We start from the raw sequence: 20,207 nt of genomic DNA on the forward strand, positions 1-20,207 counted from the left end.
AGGAAAGAAATTTCTAGCTGACCCTTTAGGCAATTATTTTAGGGCTGGAAATCTGATATTTGATTACCTTCGGCATCATTTTCAATTTAAATAGCTATAAATTACTCACATGTTTTAATAGCAACAATTTTTAGATCAATGAACTCTTCCAAGAATTGAAGAGATGTGCATATGTTGATTATATGCGCCATAAAATAGTGTTTCTTCACATGCTTTAATTATTTCTTGGGGCCTTGACTTTATTATGTTTAAATTTATCTTATCTTATTTTATGAAGAAATCATGTAAAATTGTCAAATAACTGCTGATTTGAGACCAGGCAGACAAAAATGAGAAGAGAATAGTTTTGTGGCATGCTTTAGGATAAAGGTTGATATGTCTAGAGTATAGACAGATGTCATATACAATCAAGGTAGTATGAAAATTAGGGATTCAAGATTCATTTCCACAACCCCAAAGTTGTTCTCAAATATTCACATTCAATTAGATGTTTTCATCTCACTAAGGAGATTTCAAAAGACAAAGACAATCTCAACAGCAGTATGAGTATGAGAGTGCTGCTATTTAGACAAATCCTCTTCAGCTCCTTTCTGGGCTCAGAGGAGTTTGGGTCAAGAAGGAAAGGCAGAGACGTATACAAAGGAGCAAAGAGGAGTTGGGGCATAAGGAATGTGTATTTTGGATTGCCCGTTGTGTATGCACGATCTCTGTTGTGTGGCTTGAATACTAGAATGATTTATACCTCTAACAAATTCCACACCAGGTTTTAAACAGTTTGTCAATAATAGACGTTCGACAAATTCAAGAAAGTTTCATAGTGTGAGCACCTCCTTGAACAAGAATTTTTTATGCATCTATTTTCTGTCAATTTCTGAAAATGCCAATATACGTGATTTATGGTGCCTTTCCTTGAGAACATCACAATTTGAAAAGAAGGACAGATTCATAAAGAGTTCGTCAACTTATAATAAAATATGAAAAGAGTTTATACACACCACAGTTTTGCATATCAAGTTTTTTTAAGAAAAGGTAAACCTCCATGAACACTTTTTCTCAAGTTATTGGCAGCACATTTTATACTAATCCAAGTTTGTTACTTCACTAGTTTTGCGTAGCCAGAAAATGTAACTATGCCCTTACTATTAGTGCACTTGATTTTTGTACATTGCGAGAAATCCGTCAGATTTCAAAGAATGTTACCCAAAGGTGGAAACATATTGAATTTATATTCTGTATTCTTTTCTTTAAACAAATAAAAACCATGTTCTTCTGTTGTATATACATAGTGAGTAAATATATAGTTATTTCACTGAATTTTTGAAGATGATTTATGGGAACTATCAAAAGAAAAAGACATCATCCTAACATAACCAAGATAAAGTTTCTGCTTGGATGAAGAAGACATGGGAGATAGGGGAAAGAAAGATGTCTTCAACCTGGGTCTTCAGGAGAAGGAGGATGTGAAATGATGATGTGGATGGAAGAACGTAAGAGACTCAAAATGGGTGACATCTTTGCAGAGAAAGCCAGTACACGTTAAGTTAAAAATGGCCATCTTTCTGTAGAGGAAAGTTGGGAGAGGTAAGTGGAAATATGTAGCAGCTACTGAATTCAGTTGAAGAGAGAAATCAAGGGTGGAGGAATAAATGTAGTAGTGTCTCCAGTAGCAGTGGTTGAACTCAGAAAAGTGAATGTCTTCTCGAAGAACAAAGGACAGGAGACTGAGACATATTAAGAGCACATGAAGTGTTGATTTATAGCCTGAAATTCTGTCCACATTCTAATCTCCAAACTCTCTTCCATGGTACAGGACCACTTTTGCACAGAGAAGGGGTCCATAGGTTCTGTACACTCAGCTCGTTCACAAGCCTTCAAAGCTATGTTCACCCAGAAAGGCCATCTTTTTCTAAAATGTACCGTGGTTTTATATAACAGCGTCAGGGTTACGTATGACCCTGATGTCATGCTGCAGGATTATTGTCAAGTCCATTGAAAAGTATTATCTGATGGGGGTATGCAGTAGGTCATCATCAAATGCTGTCTCAGAGTGTGAAACATAGACCAAACAGAATCAAATAACTTGAGCTGATTTCTACTTGCTCAAACTATCATTTATAACCCATTAGGAATTCACTCAAAATATTAGATCATGGCCAGCATTTGACTGAATACTGAAATAGTATAGAATCGAAATTTACAGAGCACACCCAATACATGATGGAAGGATATTTTTATTAAAAATATTATCATACTTTATTTATAAATATATCCATATGTGGGTGTATAAAATGCATGCCTTACTGTAGGTTTGTCTTAGTTCATTTTGATTGCTATACAAGATACCATAAACTAGATAGCTTGTAAACAAAAGAAATTCATTTCTCATAGTTCTGGAGACTGGAAAGTATGAGAACAATGAGCATTCATTGTCTGGGGAGGACCCATTCTCTGGCACCTTCTTGCTGTACCTCACATGCTGGAAAAGCCTCTTTTACATGGGCATTAATCCTATTCACTTGGCAAACATCCCCTCTCATGCCATCACGTTGGGGGTTAGGATTTCCACATACAAATATGAGGGTGGGACAACCCCCTTAGGTCCTCTCCCACTGTGGGAGCATTTCTATCCTCTCAATAAATCCCATTTTTAAAAAATTGAGGGTAGAGAGAATATAAACATTTAGTCCATTGCAAGGTTACTGTAAAAAAAAAATTGTAAAACATTAAGAAGCACACAGTAAAATGGAAGAGTTAAAACAGCACACCAAATTTCCTAATCCCTGTTTCAGTCACAGTTGACTGTCATCTACATGATCTGGGACACAGAATAATCATGTTAGGCCACTCAATAAGGGTGTCAGGGCTATAATTATTGTTTAAAGAGCAAAGAACCATATTTATTGCCATATTTATGGCATATTCCAAAGGAATATGGTTATGAGAAATCAAATTTAAATGTATTATTCATGTGATAATTTTAAATGTTAGATATTATTAATAATATATGTGAAGTCATAAATTGACATGGATTCACATACAGTTAGAAATAATCAGAATAGTTTTGTGAAATTTAATCATTTTAGAAAACTCACAATACTAGCAGATTATTTTCTTAAAAAGTCACATTTTTATTTCTGAAAAACAGTTAATATGAGGCTATACCTCAAAGTAATCATATTTCTTAAAAGGTGCAAGAGGTATTTCAACTAATCAGAAAGCAATGAGGGATGGGATTTATATGTGTGGTTTTCAAGATGTTTCACTTTTTAAACTGTGGATATTATCTAAAGTTAACCAGTATTCTTCAAAATGTTCTTTTGAGTAGTTGTACATTCTTATTCAAAAATATTTGTACTGTACAGTTAGGCCCTTTCTTATTCTTAACATTATATTACTTTTATGAGTATTCTTGCATATAACATTTGCCAGAACTCTGAACCTTAAAATTAATACCTACAAGAAGGATTCCTGGCAAAAAGGATATGGACATTTTTAAGGCTTTTGATAAAATAGTGTCCATACTTCTGTTGGCACTCATATATCTTGCCAACAGAAGTATGGACACTATTTAATCAAAATAGCTCTGATTATATTGTCTTTGGTTCTGGATTGTTTAAAGTCATATTCTTTTATGCACAATTACAAGAAAGCAAAATGTCAAAGTAAGCAAATCTAGATCAAAATAAAAAGAGGAAATGTCAATTGAATTTTATTATTTACATAAGTTTCTTGCTATTAATTTAAAAATCATGCGATCAGACTGTCTACCTTTCTATGAACTACTTTTTCTGACACTTTTCCTAGGTAAACACATACAAAGGTCACAATGGAGACACAACTGGCTTTACAGAATGTATTTATTATCACCAGAGCCCAGCAGGTCGAAGCCAGGGTGGCCATGAGTGTGCCACTGCACTCCAACCTGGGCAACAGAATGAGATTCTAACTCAAAAAAAAAAAAGGAGGGGGGGAGCAAAAGACATGCATAGATACTTCTCAAAAAAAGATAATACAGGCAGCCAGCAGATATATGAAAAAGTCCTCACAAATCATCAGAGAAATGCAAATCAAAACCACACTGAGATACTATCTAACCCAAGTAAGAATAGCCATCATTAATACAACAAAAAGCTACAGATACTGGCAAAGATGTGTAAAAAAGGGAATGCTTCTACATTACTGGTGAGAATGCAGACTAGTTCAGCCTCTATGAAAAACAGCGTGGTGATCTCTAAAAGAACTATAAATTGACCTTCCGTATGACTCAGCAATCCCCCTACTGGGACTATACCCAAAAGAACTCAAATCATTCTATGAAAAAGATACCTGCACATACATGTTTATTGTAGCACTATTTACAATAACAAAAACATGGAACCAACCATGCTGCCCATCAAAGCTGGGCTGGATTTTTTAAAAGTGGTACATATACATGATGGAATATTATGTAGCCATAAAGAAGGACAAAATTATTAACTTCGCAGCAACTTGGATGGATTTAGAATCTATCATACTCAGTGACCTATCACAGAAACAAAGAACTGAGAAACACATGTACTCACTCATAAACGGACCCTGAACATCTACCATAATACTATAAGACAGTGGTTGGCAGTAGCGGAATACTGCCAGTGGAGGTGAGGAGTACACAACGTCAGTAAGGGTACCTGATCTCAAAACAGGCGAAGTGGGGACCAAAGGGAGGCCCAAACTTTACCTGTAGGATGGCCACTTGTATACCTAATCCTGAGTTGTGCCCCTCATATTTAAAATAAATAAATAAAAATGTATAGCTTTTTATTGAAAGTGAGAGATATGTGATGCTCCTTGGCCTGAACACTTTGAGGCCATTATAGTGTCATTCATTGGCCTAATTTTAATATTGTTGTGTCTCAGGGAGTAGGGGGGACCCAAGGAGAGGGAAAGAAATGAGGAGATGGCCAGTAGGTGAAACAGTCAAAACTCACAAATTTTCAATTAAGTTTGCCAAAGTTCACGGCTCCCCAAAACACTAACAATACTCACATCAGAGATCACTAACACGGACCACCATAACAGACATAATAAAAATAAAATTTGAAATATTACAAGAATAACAAAAATATGACACAGAGACACAAAGCGAGCACACGCTTTTGGAAAAATGATGCTGATAGATTTGCTTGACACCAGATTGCCACAAGGCTCACATTTGGAAAAACACAGTATCTGTGAATTGCAGTAAAGCAAAGTGCAGTAAAATGAGATATGCCTGTACTCATTTCTATTTTTTAGGGGATACAATATTTCCATTTTGATTTCGAGTTTCTTCATTGTTTTATGCATTATTTAGAAAGGTTTTGTGTTTTCATTGATTTCTCAAATGTTAGATAATTTTAATTTTAAAAATTTGTTAACTTTTCATGCTATTGATATCTAATTTAATTCATGGTGATCAGCAACATTACTGTGTATTATGCATTACGAAAAATAATAGTGGGGAGCCTAATTTTGCATAAAATATTTGAAAAAAAGGAGAAAACTAAATTAGATTGAGATATTTGAAAAAGACACTGTAGGCTTTTGCCTTACCAAAATTTAAAAAGCAACAACATAGATTAGATTGTTAGACAAATACTGTTTTCCACTTAGTAATCAGTCTGACAGTAAGATGAACTTTTTGGCTTATAGAGGAATAAGTTATCAGTTTGTTGTCATTTCTATCTCAGCTATAAACACAGTCAAATCTCTGTGAATGAATAATAAAGGACACAAGACTAGGTGAAACTGGCATAACCAAGGTAGGCTCCAGGAAGAGATATCACTCAGGTATGGGACATCTATCTGTCAGAGCTTAAGCTGAAATCTTGGAAAGTTATAGAAATTTCCAATGCTATAAAATGCAATAAAGGGGAAAGAATTGAAATCCTAATTCAGATTAAAATAAAATTCTGATACTTTTCATGCTTTAACAATATCTGCCACCTCCAAATGTAATAAATTTAGAGGTCAAAGTGCTAATCACTAATTAGGTTGGATATAGTTTTTTCCCCAAAATATTTTATCACATTGATAATATGTTTGAATATTCATGGTATTTTAGAGTCAATGAAACAAAGTCTCATTAATAATTAAACCAGATGGCAGTGATGTAGACATGGAAAAATTGATTGAAATAAGAGACTTCAGAAACTGTTTTAAGTAAATTAGTATATTTTGAACATGAAAAAGTAACATTTCAAGTCAGAAAAGAATTGAACAATTGTGCAATATATGATGACAAAACAACTTGCTCATTTTAGGGAAAATAGATTTTCTACATCACATTTTGCATTGAAGTAAACTGCTCATTATATAAAAGTTTTATTTTTGGAACTCAAACAAAGGTCATTTAAAATTCTAGCAAACAATTTTATGACTTTAGTGGTGGTAACATTTTATAGATGTGATACAAGGTCAAAAATAAGAAAGGAAAAAAATGCAGAGTTTAACTGCAGAAAGATCTCTGAAACTTAGAAAGCAACAAACTATGCTACAAATAAAGTTAAAAACAATTTTAAATTTAACATCTGCATCACACCAGTGATAAACAATAGCTGATCATTTTTTAAAAGTCTCTTTTTTATAAGTCAACAAAAAAGTTCATAACATCTCTAGGCAGAAGATACCAACAGCCAGTTAGCAAAAGCAGAAACACAAATAAATTGCAGATAAATATACAAAAGGGTCCCATCCTCATTAATCTTTAAAAGTGGTCTAAATATAATTATCAAAAAAAGATCTGATATTCGGCCTATCAAATTGGCATTGTATGCAAAGGGACTGGAAATAGGCACATCTCACAAACTGCTAAATACCGACATGTTTCCTAAGGAGTCATTTGGTCATGTTGAATATAGTTCCATTATTGAGAATAATATTTATGTTGTTTTTGTTGATTGTCCTTTATTAAATCAAATGCATTTTTCTCCTATCTGCTGAATTTTATTAATTATGTTTTTGGTACTTATTGATCCAGTCACACACTTTTTAGTAAATTGGATAGTTCAGATTCATAAAAGAGAAAAATTAGAACATTCAGCTATAATTGTACCTTTACCTAGTTTCCTTTGAATTTCTTGTAATTTATTTCTTTATACCTTTTAGGCTCTGTGTTATTTTGTAAGTACTATAATTTTTTTTTTTTTTTTTTTTTTTTTGAGTTGGAGTCTCACTCTGTCACCCAGACTGGAGTGCAGTGGTCACTCCCGGCCACTGCAGCCTCGACCTGCTGGGCTCTGGTGATCCTTCCGCTTCAGCCTTACGAGTAGCCAGAATTACAGGCATGTGCTACCACGCCCAGCTGATTTTTTGATTTATTGTAGAGATGAGGTCTCGCTGCCCAGGTGGGTCACGAACCCGCGGGCTCAGGCAATCCACTCACCTCAGTTTCCCAAAGGCACGGGATTACAGGCTGAGCCACCAAGCCTGGCTAGTACCATAATTTTTTTATAAACTGAACTTTTTTGTGATATAATGTTTCTCTATCCCATCTAATGACTTTAATCTTAAATTCTACTTTGGTATTACATGTGTCGTTTCTATTCACTTTGTCTTATTTTCAAGGTTGTTTCAAGTTAAACTTCAAGTATCTTTGTTATCAACAAAATTTAACTGGATTTTTTAGCGATGAAATCTAATAAGCTGTGTCTTATAAAGGAGAAATACAGTTCCTCATTTAGTGTGACAGTTGATGTACTTCATTAATATTTTTATTTTACCAAAATTACTTCATGTTAACTATACTTAGTTATACTTTTTGTCCTAAATTTGATTTGTCAGTTTACTTTCTGTCCTTTTTATCCTGTCTTTTTAAATTCAGTTGTGAATCTTCAGCTCATTTTTCATTCCAGACATTTTTAATCAAATACATGCTCTGTACCTCACTTAAAATTAGATAACAGCTCTTCCTTTTCCCCATGTGTCTTCCAATATGCTCCATCCTCACCCTGATGAAGTAATACAAACCCTACCATGTGGAGACTATTAGTTTTGTCCTTTCAGTATTTTACAAGACTCCTGTAATAATTAGCACTTAATATTACATGTTCATGATTACACAGTCATCTACTTGAATTTATGTATTACAGGGTTGATTGTCCACTATGATGACCTCTCCATCTAATCTTCCGCTATACAAAGGTCTGTCTTCTGAAACCACTAGTATTAGATAAGAACACTATCCTGAATATTTCCTTCACACACAATGCATGTGTAATCTACTCTGTGAATCTGTGTAGTCCTACAAAATTCACTCTGAAGAATGAGAAGTTTCTTCTCCAGGTTGAGGAATTGTAAAGGCACAGTCATGTTATCTCAGTGACTTATATAAATTACTTCATTGTCTTCCAGTGATATCAGTAAGGATAGGCACTATTCTAACCATCTTTGTGTGTGTGTGTGTGTGTGTGTGTGTGTGTGTGTGTGTGTACCAGCAACTTTTTTTTTTGCAGCTGAGAGTTTGTAAGATTTTTCTATCAATGATTGTATCTTCTCCATTGAATGTGTATAACTTCAATGATTAGAAACAAAAGTCAATAAAACTAGCTTTCCCAAAGCAACTTCATAACCATCACTTAAGTCCCAGAGAGACTATAAGAGTATTACTCATCTTTACTATCATAAATACAATGGAATAAAGCTTTGAGAGTTTGAAATGAATGTGTCGGTATTATGTCCTAGCCTCTGCATCTAATGAGCCAAAAGAGTCGTTTCCAGTTGGTAGAAAAATGAGATGCTTTCGTCTTTCCATTTACCTCCTCTGCTTATATTTGGCTTTGCTTGTATTTCTAATTTATGTGTATTAATAGTTCTGACAGGGAGGGGATTAACAGTAGCAAATATCTGTCTGGGGCTGGGAAAACACCTCTTATCAACAGGGTGTCTGAATGAAACGTAATTGTACACCTAATTTATGTCCAAATATAAAATTGTAATTAAATAGTTCTGACAAAGAGGGGACAGAAATGACAGAAGCATAAAGTAGAAACATTTTCCTAAGTGATACATTTCCTCAGAAAATAAGTAAGGAAAAAAGCATCAGCAACCATTCTACACATGTATTGTCCGCTTTTTTCTTTTTTTCCCCCCCAGCTTATATATCCTTTTCAAAATCTGTTTCCTAGTTGAAGGCACATTTTTCCTTTCAAAAAAACTTGCAGCTTCAATTTTTTTAAAAAACACATTTCCACTAAAGAAGTTTTAAAATAATAATAACTACCGAGCATAAACACTATATTCTTGTGTAATTCGACTTCATTTACCTTATAATTGTAATTTTTTCAATTGATATATCTTTTTCTTTAATAAATTGTGTTTCTTAAATTCATGATCAAGGAAATGTGAGTTTACACTCTGTTATAATCAACAATGGAAAAGTGTATGGTCAGTACTGGATTTGTGTTTTTAATCTGTCATGTTAATCAGTAATTCTGCATATGTGAGTATACATGTGTGGAGGGATAGGTTATGTGTGTATCATACTCTTGTTCTACTCTGTACTTAAAGATCTAGATGCAAAAGAAATTCCCATAGAGGAAGAAAGACATAATTTAATAATCTTCCCTCTGGTACCTTTCCTTGCCTTCTATGGAGAACGGTCGTGGCGTCAGTTCCAGGGTGGAAACAATAACTCCATTATTTTTATATTCTAATTTTATATTCTAGCTTATATTCTGGTCTTATAGTTTTGCTGTGGTTCTTCTTTCTTCCTCTTCTGCTGACCGTTCCTTCCTACTTATCTCCTTACCTATATGTTTACCTTGGTGTTCATAAGAAAAATACACACTGTAGAAAGTCCCTAGTTGAGAAAGCTAATAAGGAGGATTATTTGAAGTTCAACTAATCCCAGCAGACTGCATTGGGGAGAAATTTTTTTTTTTAATTCTCTGTGTTGTTCCACCTTTGACATAGAGGGCCTGTTTCCACACAGACTCACATAATGATTATAGACATTTTTGTGTTCAAATTTATGAAGCAACCCTCACAATCATGTCCAGAGGGAAAATGTATGCAGGAGTGATGCTGCTGATAAAGTCTGAGACACTCATGTTGTTACAATCAATTTGATCTCAGCCAATAATTGCTCAAGTGCTAGGAAAATAGAAGGGAGTATTTTTTTATTTTTAATTATTTTTCCCCATCTTTGGTAATATATTGAAAAATGTAATACACTCTAAAATCATGTTCAGATTCTGGAGTACCAGTGTCTTATAAAGCCAATACAATTCCATTTTATTATACACAGAAGGTAGCATAACCACATGGTTTTTTGCCAAAAATGTGCCATTATTAGGGCACTCAATATCACTCTGGAATTTGGAGAATTAGTTGCTTTATTTGTGGCTTATTAAGAAGCACACTTTATGATAAATTACACTTTGCTACACTTTGCAAAAAAAAAAAAAGTCACTCAGACTTTGGAGTCAGACAGTCTTAAGTATGAAAACTATGTCCACTAGATTCTCTCTCTACCCTAGCATGATTTAGCCCATTTGGGCTTTAGATTTCTCTTAAGTAAAACCGATAAAATATCCGCCATTGTGCTATTGCAAAAATGAAGTAAAATAACATGTGCCATTCACCAGAGTGCCTGAAAAACATGTTTTCTCTCAGATAATTCTTTCAGATTATTGTGCGTAAATCATGCTGACCTAGTTGTTGATATAAACCCAAGATAACTAAATGTGTAACTAACCACTAACCACAGAAACAAGCTGTCCAAAGATATTTTGAGAGTATATTTCAGACAGATGTATCCATTTATTCTTTTAAACCCTCATGTGGTTTTCTACTAAGCTAGATTAAATCATGTGGCACCCCAGAGATTCTTCTGGTCAATGCTGCAAGCAAAAATAGGTGAGGGGTCTTCTCTGTCCCTTTTCTCTACCTTCATATCCTAGCCTGGATCCTTTGCACTTTATCCCGAGTTTGGTGAGAAGAGGTAATCTCAAGGAAAAGCATACAAAGAACAACAACAAAAAAAGGAGGGTGAGGAGGCAAAGCAAGAGTGCAGTAATGCCCACGGCCCAGTTTATTAAAGTGGGATCGAACCAGGAGAAGTTAGAAGGAGCGTGAACGCATCCATCAAGAGATAAATGCCAAGGAAAATAGCAGGCCTGCCCTTGCACTGGAGCCCACCACGAATATCATGCTCTCGAATCCAACTCACCCTCTGGACGGAAGGGAGTCTTGGGTTATCAAGTTTTCCCTCACGATTTGACCATGCATGGCTCTCTGACTGACTATGGAACTATTGATAACCCTATCTGAAGTGCCCTCACTGAATTGAGGCACCTCAATCTTTTTACGTCCAAAAGTGAGCTCACTGCTTTAACCTGGAAGAAAGCTCCTCCTCGGTTTCTTCCTGACGTGGCAAGTGGTTTCATGTATCCACCATATCTCTCTGAGTCAGAACCTGGAAGTCATCTTTGCTTCTCCAGCTCACATATCCATGTTCTCCCCAACCCCCACGGACATTATAAATATTATGAAAAATCTCATATACACAAAAGTAAAAACAATACTGTCAAAATATGTTTGCAGCCATCACCCAGATGGCACAGTTTTCAGTTTATGGCTAACCTCGTTTGATCCTACCCACGTTCCTTACCCTTCCTCAATCAGTGACTTTTAACACCTACATTTCGAATATAGCCTACCTCGTCTTGTCGTGTTTTACCAATTTTACCCAGACCATAGCTAGTTCTTCTTATATTTCTAAAACTGTTTTCAAACTCAGATTCAATTAGGCTCATCCACTACATAAAATCTGTTGATGTCCTTCCTTTACTCACTGACTATAGTTCCAAATTCTTAGCAAGCATATTCTCAGTTTTGGCCATGCCTACTAACTCTTTCTTTTTCTTTTTCCTTTTTTTTTTTTTTTTTTTTTTTTGAGTTGGTGTCTCACTCTGTCGCCCAGACTGGAATGCAGTGGCTGCTCCCGGCCACCTCAGCCTCGACCTGCTGGGCTCTGGCAATCCTTCCACCTCAGCCTTCCAGTAGCTGGAACCACAGGAGCACGCTACCGCACCCGGCTAATTTTTTTTATTTATTGTAGAGATGAGGTCTCACCAAGTTGCCCAGGCCGGTCTCCAACCCACAGGCTCAGACAATTCACTCACCTCGGCCTCCCAAAGCGTGGGATTACAGGCTGAGCTAATTCTTGCTTCACAGCCTGTACCTTCATACCCAATGCTCAACAATACAATTGTTCTCTAAATTATGCTCTCCCTGCAGGCCTCTAGGCATTTGGAGAAGCTTTGTCATTCACCTGAATGGATTGTTAGGGCCATTTTTTTGTTTGTTTGTTTGTCTAAACTCTTGCTTGTATTTTAATGCCTGGCTCAAGCATCACTTTTCCTTCTAAATCCTCCCTGTGAATAATCATCACCCTTTTATCCTGCAGATGGCCTAAAGATGTTCTTGCCTTCTCTGGGTTACTGCTGTACTACTAAATGCCTCTCTTATATGTTACACACACTACAATCCAATAATTTGGACCCTTGTATAGTTTCAGTAGCCACCATCCCTTTAAGTTGGGGGCTGTGTGTATGCCTTTGTTCTTGCCACACTGGACTGAGTGTGTCAGAAGTGAGCCAGGAAGAATTTTTGCTGAGAGAATGCCAAATATTTCTCCTAGCTGACAGATTTTATAGCATTTAGAAGTACATCTCTAGTGTAACTGTTCTATAATGAATTTTTTAAAGACCATCTTAATCTAAATATTTCTTTTATAAACCATCAAAAAGGATTAAATACAGAGTTATAGGAAGTAGGTAATATAACTGGTGAATCGACTTGAACATTAGAAATAACACAAAAGAAGCAGATTTTTATTTTTCTATAGTATGCCCATCCAAAGAAACTTTCTCCTTGAAGATTAATTATGATGAAGCTGGACATTGGAAAGTTTAAAGCTACTTAAATTATTCACATTTATATATTACTTCACAAAGATAATTCCTTGCCCATATCCACTGTCCTGAGAGAAGAGAGGAGGTTACTTTCAGTTAAGTGGTATTTTACCGAACAAGATTTGAGTTGGACCATTAGGGAATCTGTCCCTATTACATATCTAGTCCAGAAGATGGGGAGGTAAATAAGGAAATACTTTCTTTCCGAATTCTTGATAAGAAAACTCAGAGGTCAAGTGCTCAAAACCATAAGTAGGAAGAGACATAAAAATTACTCTAAACCTTTGTTTATTTCTGCCTATTAATATGTTACACAAAAACTAGCAAGATTATGTTGAAGTTTAATTACATATTGGTATGTAATTTATTTGGGGGAACATAATAAGTTGGGCTCATTTTCTTGGACTCTGACCAATACCTCAGACCTAGCAAGTCCTTCTCTGTATTTTTGCATATGATTTTTGCAACTCTAGCCCACCAGGGATACAATCCTCATCATCCTCTATATTACCACTAACTGATCTGGGAGCACAGTTTCTTTCAAAGTTTAATATAAAGTTCTCCCAGTATGCTGTGAAGGGAGTCAAATTTAGAGATAAAAATGAAAACTTTTATTTTAATAAAAACTCAATTATACACTTCTATGTTAACTTGCCTTTAGAATGTGAACTCTTGACAGCGGGGCACAGATCCTGACTTTTTGATTAATTCTTCCTTATTTCCCAGTATAGACATACTCACATTTGGGAACTGGGAAACTCCATAAATATTTGAGTAACTGAATGATTGAATCAAACCCAATGTGGGTGAGACACTTTTCTTTCACTTGATTTAGGTGCTTGTGTTCAATTTGTGAGCTCAGTTAATTTTAAGAAACCACTTTAATTTTGAATAAATGCAAACACAGGCCTATGTGTCTGCTTTCTGAGTATATGTATATGTATATAGCTATATAGAGTTATATAATATGTTTATTTATACAACATAGATAAATTAAATCCATACATGTTAATGAAGTATTAAAGCTTCAGCATTTTATGTAAGACCATTCGCAATTTATCTTACCTTTTGTCATACATCGACAATCTCCCTCACTTTCTCCAACCTCCTTGTGCTGTATTTTAGGGGTGACAAATGTCTGGCCAAATGCTAAATCTGAACAAAGTGTTTTAAGTATGCTTTTTATGTTTTTTCAAATTAAATATTTTAGGTGCGGTGTGTACTTCCTGATATCACAAACTATAGTACTCCATCTTCTGCTGTCTGATTCCCAGTGGGGTCAAACTTTTACATTACCCGTCTGGTCTATACAAACCTTTGAGAGCTCAACCTTCTTTGTTCTTACACCTCTCAGAGTTGTTGGTTGCTAGGGGGAACTCAAAATTCTTCCTTGGCTGCTCTGCCCTTCTGTTTACCCAAGAATAAATCAGGTCCAATGCCAGGGGTTAGAATTTTCAACAAAACTTGGAATTCCTACTCCACCTGCCTGTGGTAAGGTAAAAAGTTGTCTGATGCCACAACATGGAACAAATCTTATGTGTGGAGGCTGAGCTGGCTTTCCTCTGTCTTTCTCATCAGTTAAAGATGATAATACCTATCTTCCAGAGCTTATCTAGAACTTCAAGTAAATTAATATTCACAGAGAATTTAGAAAAATCCTCAACGCTTAGTTATCACTCCATGTGTGCAATAGCTAGTGTAGAGGTCAAGTGTTTACACAACTCATCCTATAAAAAAAAAAAAAGTAAGCCTTGTGCGATGACAATGAAGAATAAAAATTCAAGACAATTTTCAAACTTCCCCTATGATTTCTCTCTGTGCCCCAGTTAAGTTTCCTATAAACTTCAGAAATGTCTCAGTCACCTTATACCTGCACATTGTCCATCATTTTGTTTTCCTTCAGTTTCCTTCTTTCTCTCCTTTCTCTCTCTCTCCCTTATTGATACTTATCTAACCACATCTTCCAGTTTAGATCCATCAGTTTCCTGAGAACTGCCATGCAAACTATGATCAAATCTGTGACTTAAAACAAAAGAATCTATTCTCTCACAGCTCTAGAGGTTAGGCGTCTGAAATAAAGTTGCCAGCTGGCCCATGCTCTTTCCAAAGGGTCTAGGGAAGAATCTTTCCCTACCTACTTCTCACTTTTGTAGTCACCAACTTTTCTTGACCTTCAGTTGCCTTACAGCTTGCCTTACAGCTGGTTCACTCAGTCTCTGCCTCTTTCTTCATATAGTCTTCTCTATGTTTCTGTGTCCACGTTTCTATCTTATAAAGACACCAGTAATTGAACCGGAGTCCACCCTAATCCAGCCTGACCTTATTTTAACTTCATTATGTATACAGAGATTCTATTTCCAAATAACGTTGCATTCATAGAAACCATGGGATTAGGACTTGAACATTTCTTTTTGAGAGACACTGAGAAATATTCTTCTCTCCAAGCCAATCATGAGAAGTATATATTTTCTAACCCCTTTATTTAACAGATTATATAAATCTCCTTTCTGATTTTTAAAAAAGCGTATGTGAACCTTTATATTTTCTAATAAATTGTATTGTAAGAATATAAGGGTGAACATCATGATCAATCTATCTATTTATCTATCTATATCCATCCAATTTGTATTGTGTACTCTTCTGTAGAATAACAATACAATGTATATCATGTGAACAAATGTGTTAATGAATAAGCAAAGAGACTGCATACCTAGTAATACAAAATTTTCTCTAGAACAAAGGATGAAAAAATACATGGTAAGAGCATGTCAATTTATGATCTCTTTTTCATTTTATTTAGGGTGTGCTTTTGAGTGATTACAAAGATTTTTGTAAATTCACAATGAGCATATATTAACAAATATTGTTATATCTAAATTACAAAAAATGCTTTAAAAATTGCAATTTAGAGTCAATAGTTATATCTAGCTGTTTTAAAGTAAAAGATCCTATTTTCCTTTGCAACTGCTAAGAAAGTTTTACATTATAACTAAGAATAAGACATCTGGAATATAGAATCTTTAGTACTAAGTTTTCATAGAAATAAACATCATATTGCCTTAAACTATTTAAGTCAAAATTCCCCAATACTGATAGAAAACAGTAGAAATTTATGTCATTTATATGAGAATAATATTTTTAATTGATATGTCCACAGATGATAATGAGTGTGGAAATTTAACCCAGTCCTGTGGTGAAAATGCTAATTGCACTAACACAGAGGGAAGTTATTATTGTATGTGTGCACCCGGTTTTAGATCCAGCAGTAACCAAGACAGGTTTATCACTAATGATGGAACCGTCTGCATAGGTAAGTTCAATTATCTAAAGTTAAAATTTACGTCTATCTCTTACTGTTTACTACCTCAGAGATTAAATAATATTTAAGCCAAATTTTGCTAGACCCTGATTGTATCTTAGATGCTACATACTTTCAACAACTACAATAATGTCTCTATTTCTCCAGTCTTGTATAACTAATTACTATGGATTATTTAACCAAGGACATAAGACAGAATTTTTTTGTAGAAAATAAGACAGGTTAAAAAAACATTTTACGGAGCCATCAGATCTCACATGATGGCAAATAACAGGATAAATATTTGCACTTCAAAATAGTATATTAACTCAAGAAAACTGTAATTTGTGTTAAAAGATATTGGTGTTTTTAGAAATATGCACTCTGCAATGGGTCCTACATTTTTTCAGACAGTCATTACTTAGAAAAGAATTATCCTAGTGGGTTTACTTCTGCCTTGATGAAAGCTAGTCACACTTCAGGTCTGCATTAAGTTTTTCTGAACGCTAGAGTCCTATTTTTGAAATTACATGAGGTTTACCATAATGTTCTCTGTGGGGATAATAATTTCAATTCAATCCCTAAGTGATTATTCATTTATTGTGAGTCTGGAGAACAAATCTAGAAGATTTTTAAAAATATCCTTCTATTGCAATTTGGTCATGAGTGTGATTTTTCACATCCTGTATGATTTGGATTACAGTCTGAGAAAATAATAAGATTATTTAGGAACTTCCCCAGATGAGCAATTTTCAGAAGCAAATTCTCTGGAGCCAAAGGCGTTAACTTTGAAAATATATTTTAAATCACCTTAATCATGTTTTTTAAAATTTAACTTACCAGTGTCTATTATAACTAATTATGGTTGTTAATCTACAAATGTAGTAGATACACTGAGGCCATGAGAATTTAATCATGTGGCCAAGGGTAGATATGGGACTTGAACTCAGGGACACACATGCAACATAGACAAGAGTAATGTGCTGCTTATACATTACACAGTTAGATAAAAGAGAGATATTCAAGCTAATTCAGATCACAGCAAAGCCTTTCATTAGTTCCCTAGTGAGATATTATTAACACATGATCAGCCAGAAGACAATGTTCAAAGAAAACTCATCCGTGAAATGTCTGTATCAAAGAACTCATCCCCTCTCACATACCTTCACCTTACAACATTTATTCTTCTATTTAAGCTGCGACAATTTAGTTCTCCGCAGTTTATCAGCAAGCAAGGGAAGGAACATCCTCCCCAAGGTTCACACATGTAGGACAAAGGTAGGACTCAAATCACAGTCTTGTATCTAGAAATCCATTGTATTTCCACAGGATACTCACATAGGTGAACAATTACATCTCACATTTTGATCAGAGTCATGCAAATTCAGTGGATCTGGTTTTGCAAGAGTATAAAATATTTAACATATGAGAAAATAATGCTGTTCCTATTGAATAATAATTTTATCTTTAGTGTTTGCTGAATACAATTTTATTGGAATATAGCATTACAGTATATTCGGGAAATAGAAATCTATGAGATTCAGCCCATAAAATTTACAGTACCTCACTGTGCTTCTCAAGCCTATAGTCCTGTTGCTAGTCTTAGAATATCATATAATGGATGTATTTTACCTTTAATAATTAAGTTCTAATTATGTAGTTCTGCAAGTTTTAGTAGGAACTTTCCAGTTAGTGAAAAAGGCCAACTTATAACATCTTAATCACTGTAATTTAACACAATTTTTACTGTGCTCTCCATTCCCTAACGTCTCTCGTCTCTATAATACATCTGTCTTTTTATCTGATCGTGTTTGCTTTTAATAACCCTCAATTCACAAAGGGCTGTATTTCTGTGTTCATGTTCCCTCAAGTAGAGAATTTCTACATTAGAAAACACTGAATCAAAGACAGAGAAAACACACACACACAAAGATGATGGAATGCCAGCATTTTAAGGGAGTGTAGTATATTTGTAATTTAAGACTCTTTTTCTCCTCAATACTCATTTCTATTGAGATACCGTGGAATGGCCTTAAGTTTTTGATAATTCCCTTTTTTAGCTATTTTAAGTAGTCAGTAAACTCACTAGCTACATTGAAACCTAATATCAAGTATTGAGTCCTTCTGTTTCTACCTGTTTTGTTTGATGGATTATTCAGTGAAAAACTCATTCTCTATAAAAATGTTATTTCTCACCAATTTTTTTTGTCCTTAAGGATTAAGCGCTTTTGAGAAGCAACATAGCTATTTTTCTTTGTTCCGGCCCTGTAGTAATTTTCATCAGGCACTATGTTAATCCTCAGGGAATTTGAACAGAGAAACATAAATCTATGCCCTTTTTACTTTAGTATATCATCTCCTCATAGTGTATTGCTTCTGATTTGAAGTGTTAGCTGATCCTTAAATTTGACAGGCCGGTATTTGGACATCAAGAACCTCTGTGGATAGAAAATGGAAGCCTCCAACATAAGGCAAGAAATGATGCAAGCAAAATTCCTTACCTTTAGTCCTTATGCCAATACAGTTCTCCACACATGAGGTGATTTGGTTGCAGAAGCAGGGGGGTTGAAGTTTAGCACCATGCATACTTTTCTTCCCTTTGGAATCACAGTAAAATAGAACCTCAAGATGTTCGGCTCTGGAGAAACCTAGTTACAGACCCACCAGCATTTCACAAATAGGGAAACTGAAGCATCCAAGAGTAAAGTGACTCCCTCCAGACTAAATCAGTAGAAGGAAATGTTCACTTTTGCCATGTGCTTCAGAGCATTGTTTATAGCTTTTTAGTTTAACGTCCTACTTGCTTTTGAGTACCCTAGGATAATTGTAGTTTTTTTTTCCCTAGCTTTGAATAATATGAAATTGACTTTTGTCTTTGAAAATTATTTTAATAATTAGCATTTTGTCTTTTCATTGTAGTCTGTGAGTTAGACAACATTAGAAAACTGCATTATTGATAAAAAAAATTATAGGAATCATAACCATCATATGATCATGTTTTAAAAGAATAGTATGATAAAATACTGTGGGGTAAGCTAATTATAAACATGAAAAACAAGCATAACTTTGTGAATAAAAGAGTAGAAAAATGAATTAAGATTTTTTTAATGATATGCTTGCATTTGGTGATATTGAATTGCTAGTGTAAAATGGAATGAGGGGATAGAGGTGGGAAAAGTGGGTCAGTTAATAAATCTGGTCTGTCAACTCTAGCCTGACAATTAATTACATACTCGTCATTTAGTTTTCATGAAGACAGGGAAGAGGGTTCTTTTTCTTTTATAGTCTTGGGGACTACCAAGACATGGCAACCAAAAAAAGACACTCTTTATCAGTCTGTAATCTTCTAATCTTCTTATTCACAAAGCTCCTGTTTGTAGGAAAGCATACAATATGAGTAGAATCACCAGTCCTGATTTTCCAGTTGCAATATCTGCTATCTCAGTATCCTAGGCACTGCTCCAAACACTTCCACGTTCATTTCCATATTTGTTATGACATGTAACTTTTCTGAGTTAGAAGGTACTTTTTTAAAGATATTGCCCAAAGTTGTCACACAGATAATGAGTGTTTGAGTTTGAATTTGAATTAAGACCTTCTGAATGGTAAACCCAGTGCCTTTTCCTGCAGGAAAGAGAATGGATACCATAAATTTATTAGGTCCAAGCAGTTTGGACCTTGCAAGAGATTGCAGGAGAAGTTAGTGTGGGTCTTGCTGCAAAATGGCAGGTGTATTCGTTGTGGCCAACCGTTCAGTTTCATCTTATTCCGAGATGGAATGCTTTTTTAGTGTTTTATGGTTTTCTCTGTACTACTGGGGAAAAAAAAAAAAACTGGACAGCAAATGATGTGGGGCTGAGGACAGTGGACATACTTTTGACTACCTATGCACATTACCATTTGAAGTGATAGCATACTTCATTATGGGGTTAAACTCTTTAAATTCTACCACTGAGGCCCAGAGTGAGAAGAAT

General features: G+C 34.9%; 1 protein-coding gene across 2 annotated transcripts in view; it reads left to right on the forward strand.

The window, feature by feature from the left end:
• ADGRL4 (adhesion G protein-coupled receptor L4) overlaps positions 1 to 20,207 on the forward strand; it is a 113,966-nt gene that overhangs the window by 42,018 nt on the left and 51,741 nt on the right. For both annotated transcript variants that reach the window (XM_021717854.1, XM_008068603.2), the window contains exon 3: positions 16,093 to 16,245. In XM_021717854.1, coding sequence (XP_021573529.1) covers positions 16,093 to 16,245 — 153 coding nt within the window. The remainder of the gene's footprint in view (positions 1 to 16,092; positions 16,246 to 20,207) is intronic.

This window comes from Carlito syrichta, unplaced genomic scaffold (assembly GCF_000164805.1).
Source record: "Carlito syrichta isolate Samal-C Ts95f unplaced genomic scaffold, Tarsius_syrichta-2.0.1 Scaffold311317, whole genome shotgun sequence".
In the NCBI taxonomy this organism is placed as follows: Eukaryota; Metazoa; Chordata; class Mammalia; order Primates; family Tarsiidae; genus Carlito; species Carlito syrichta.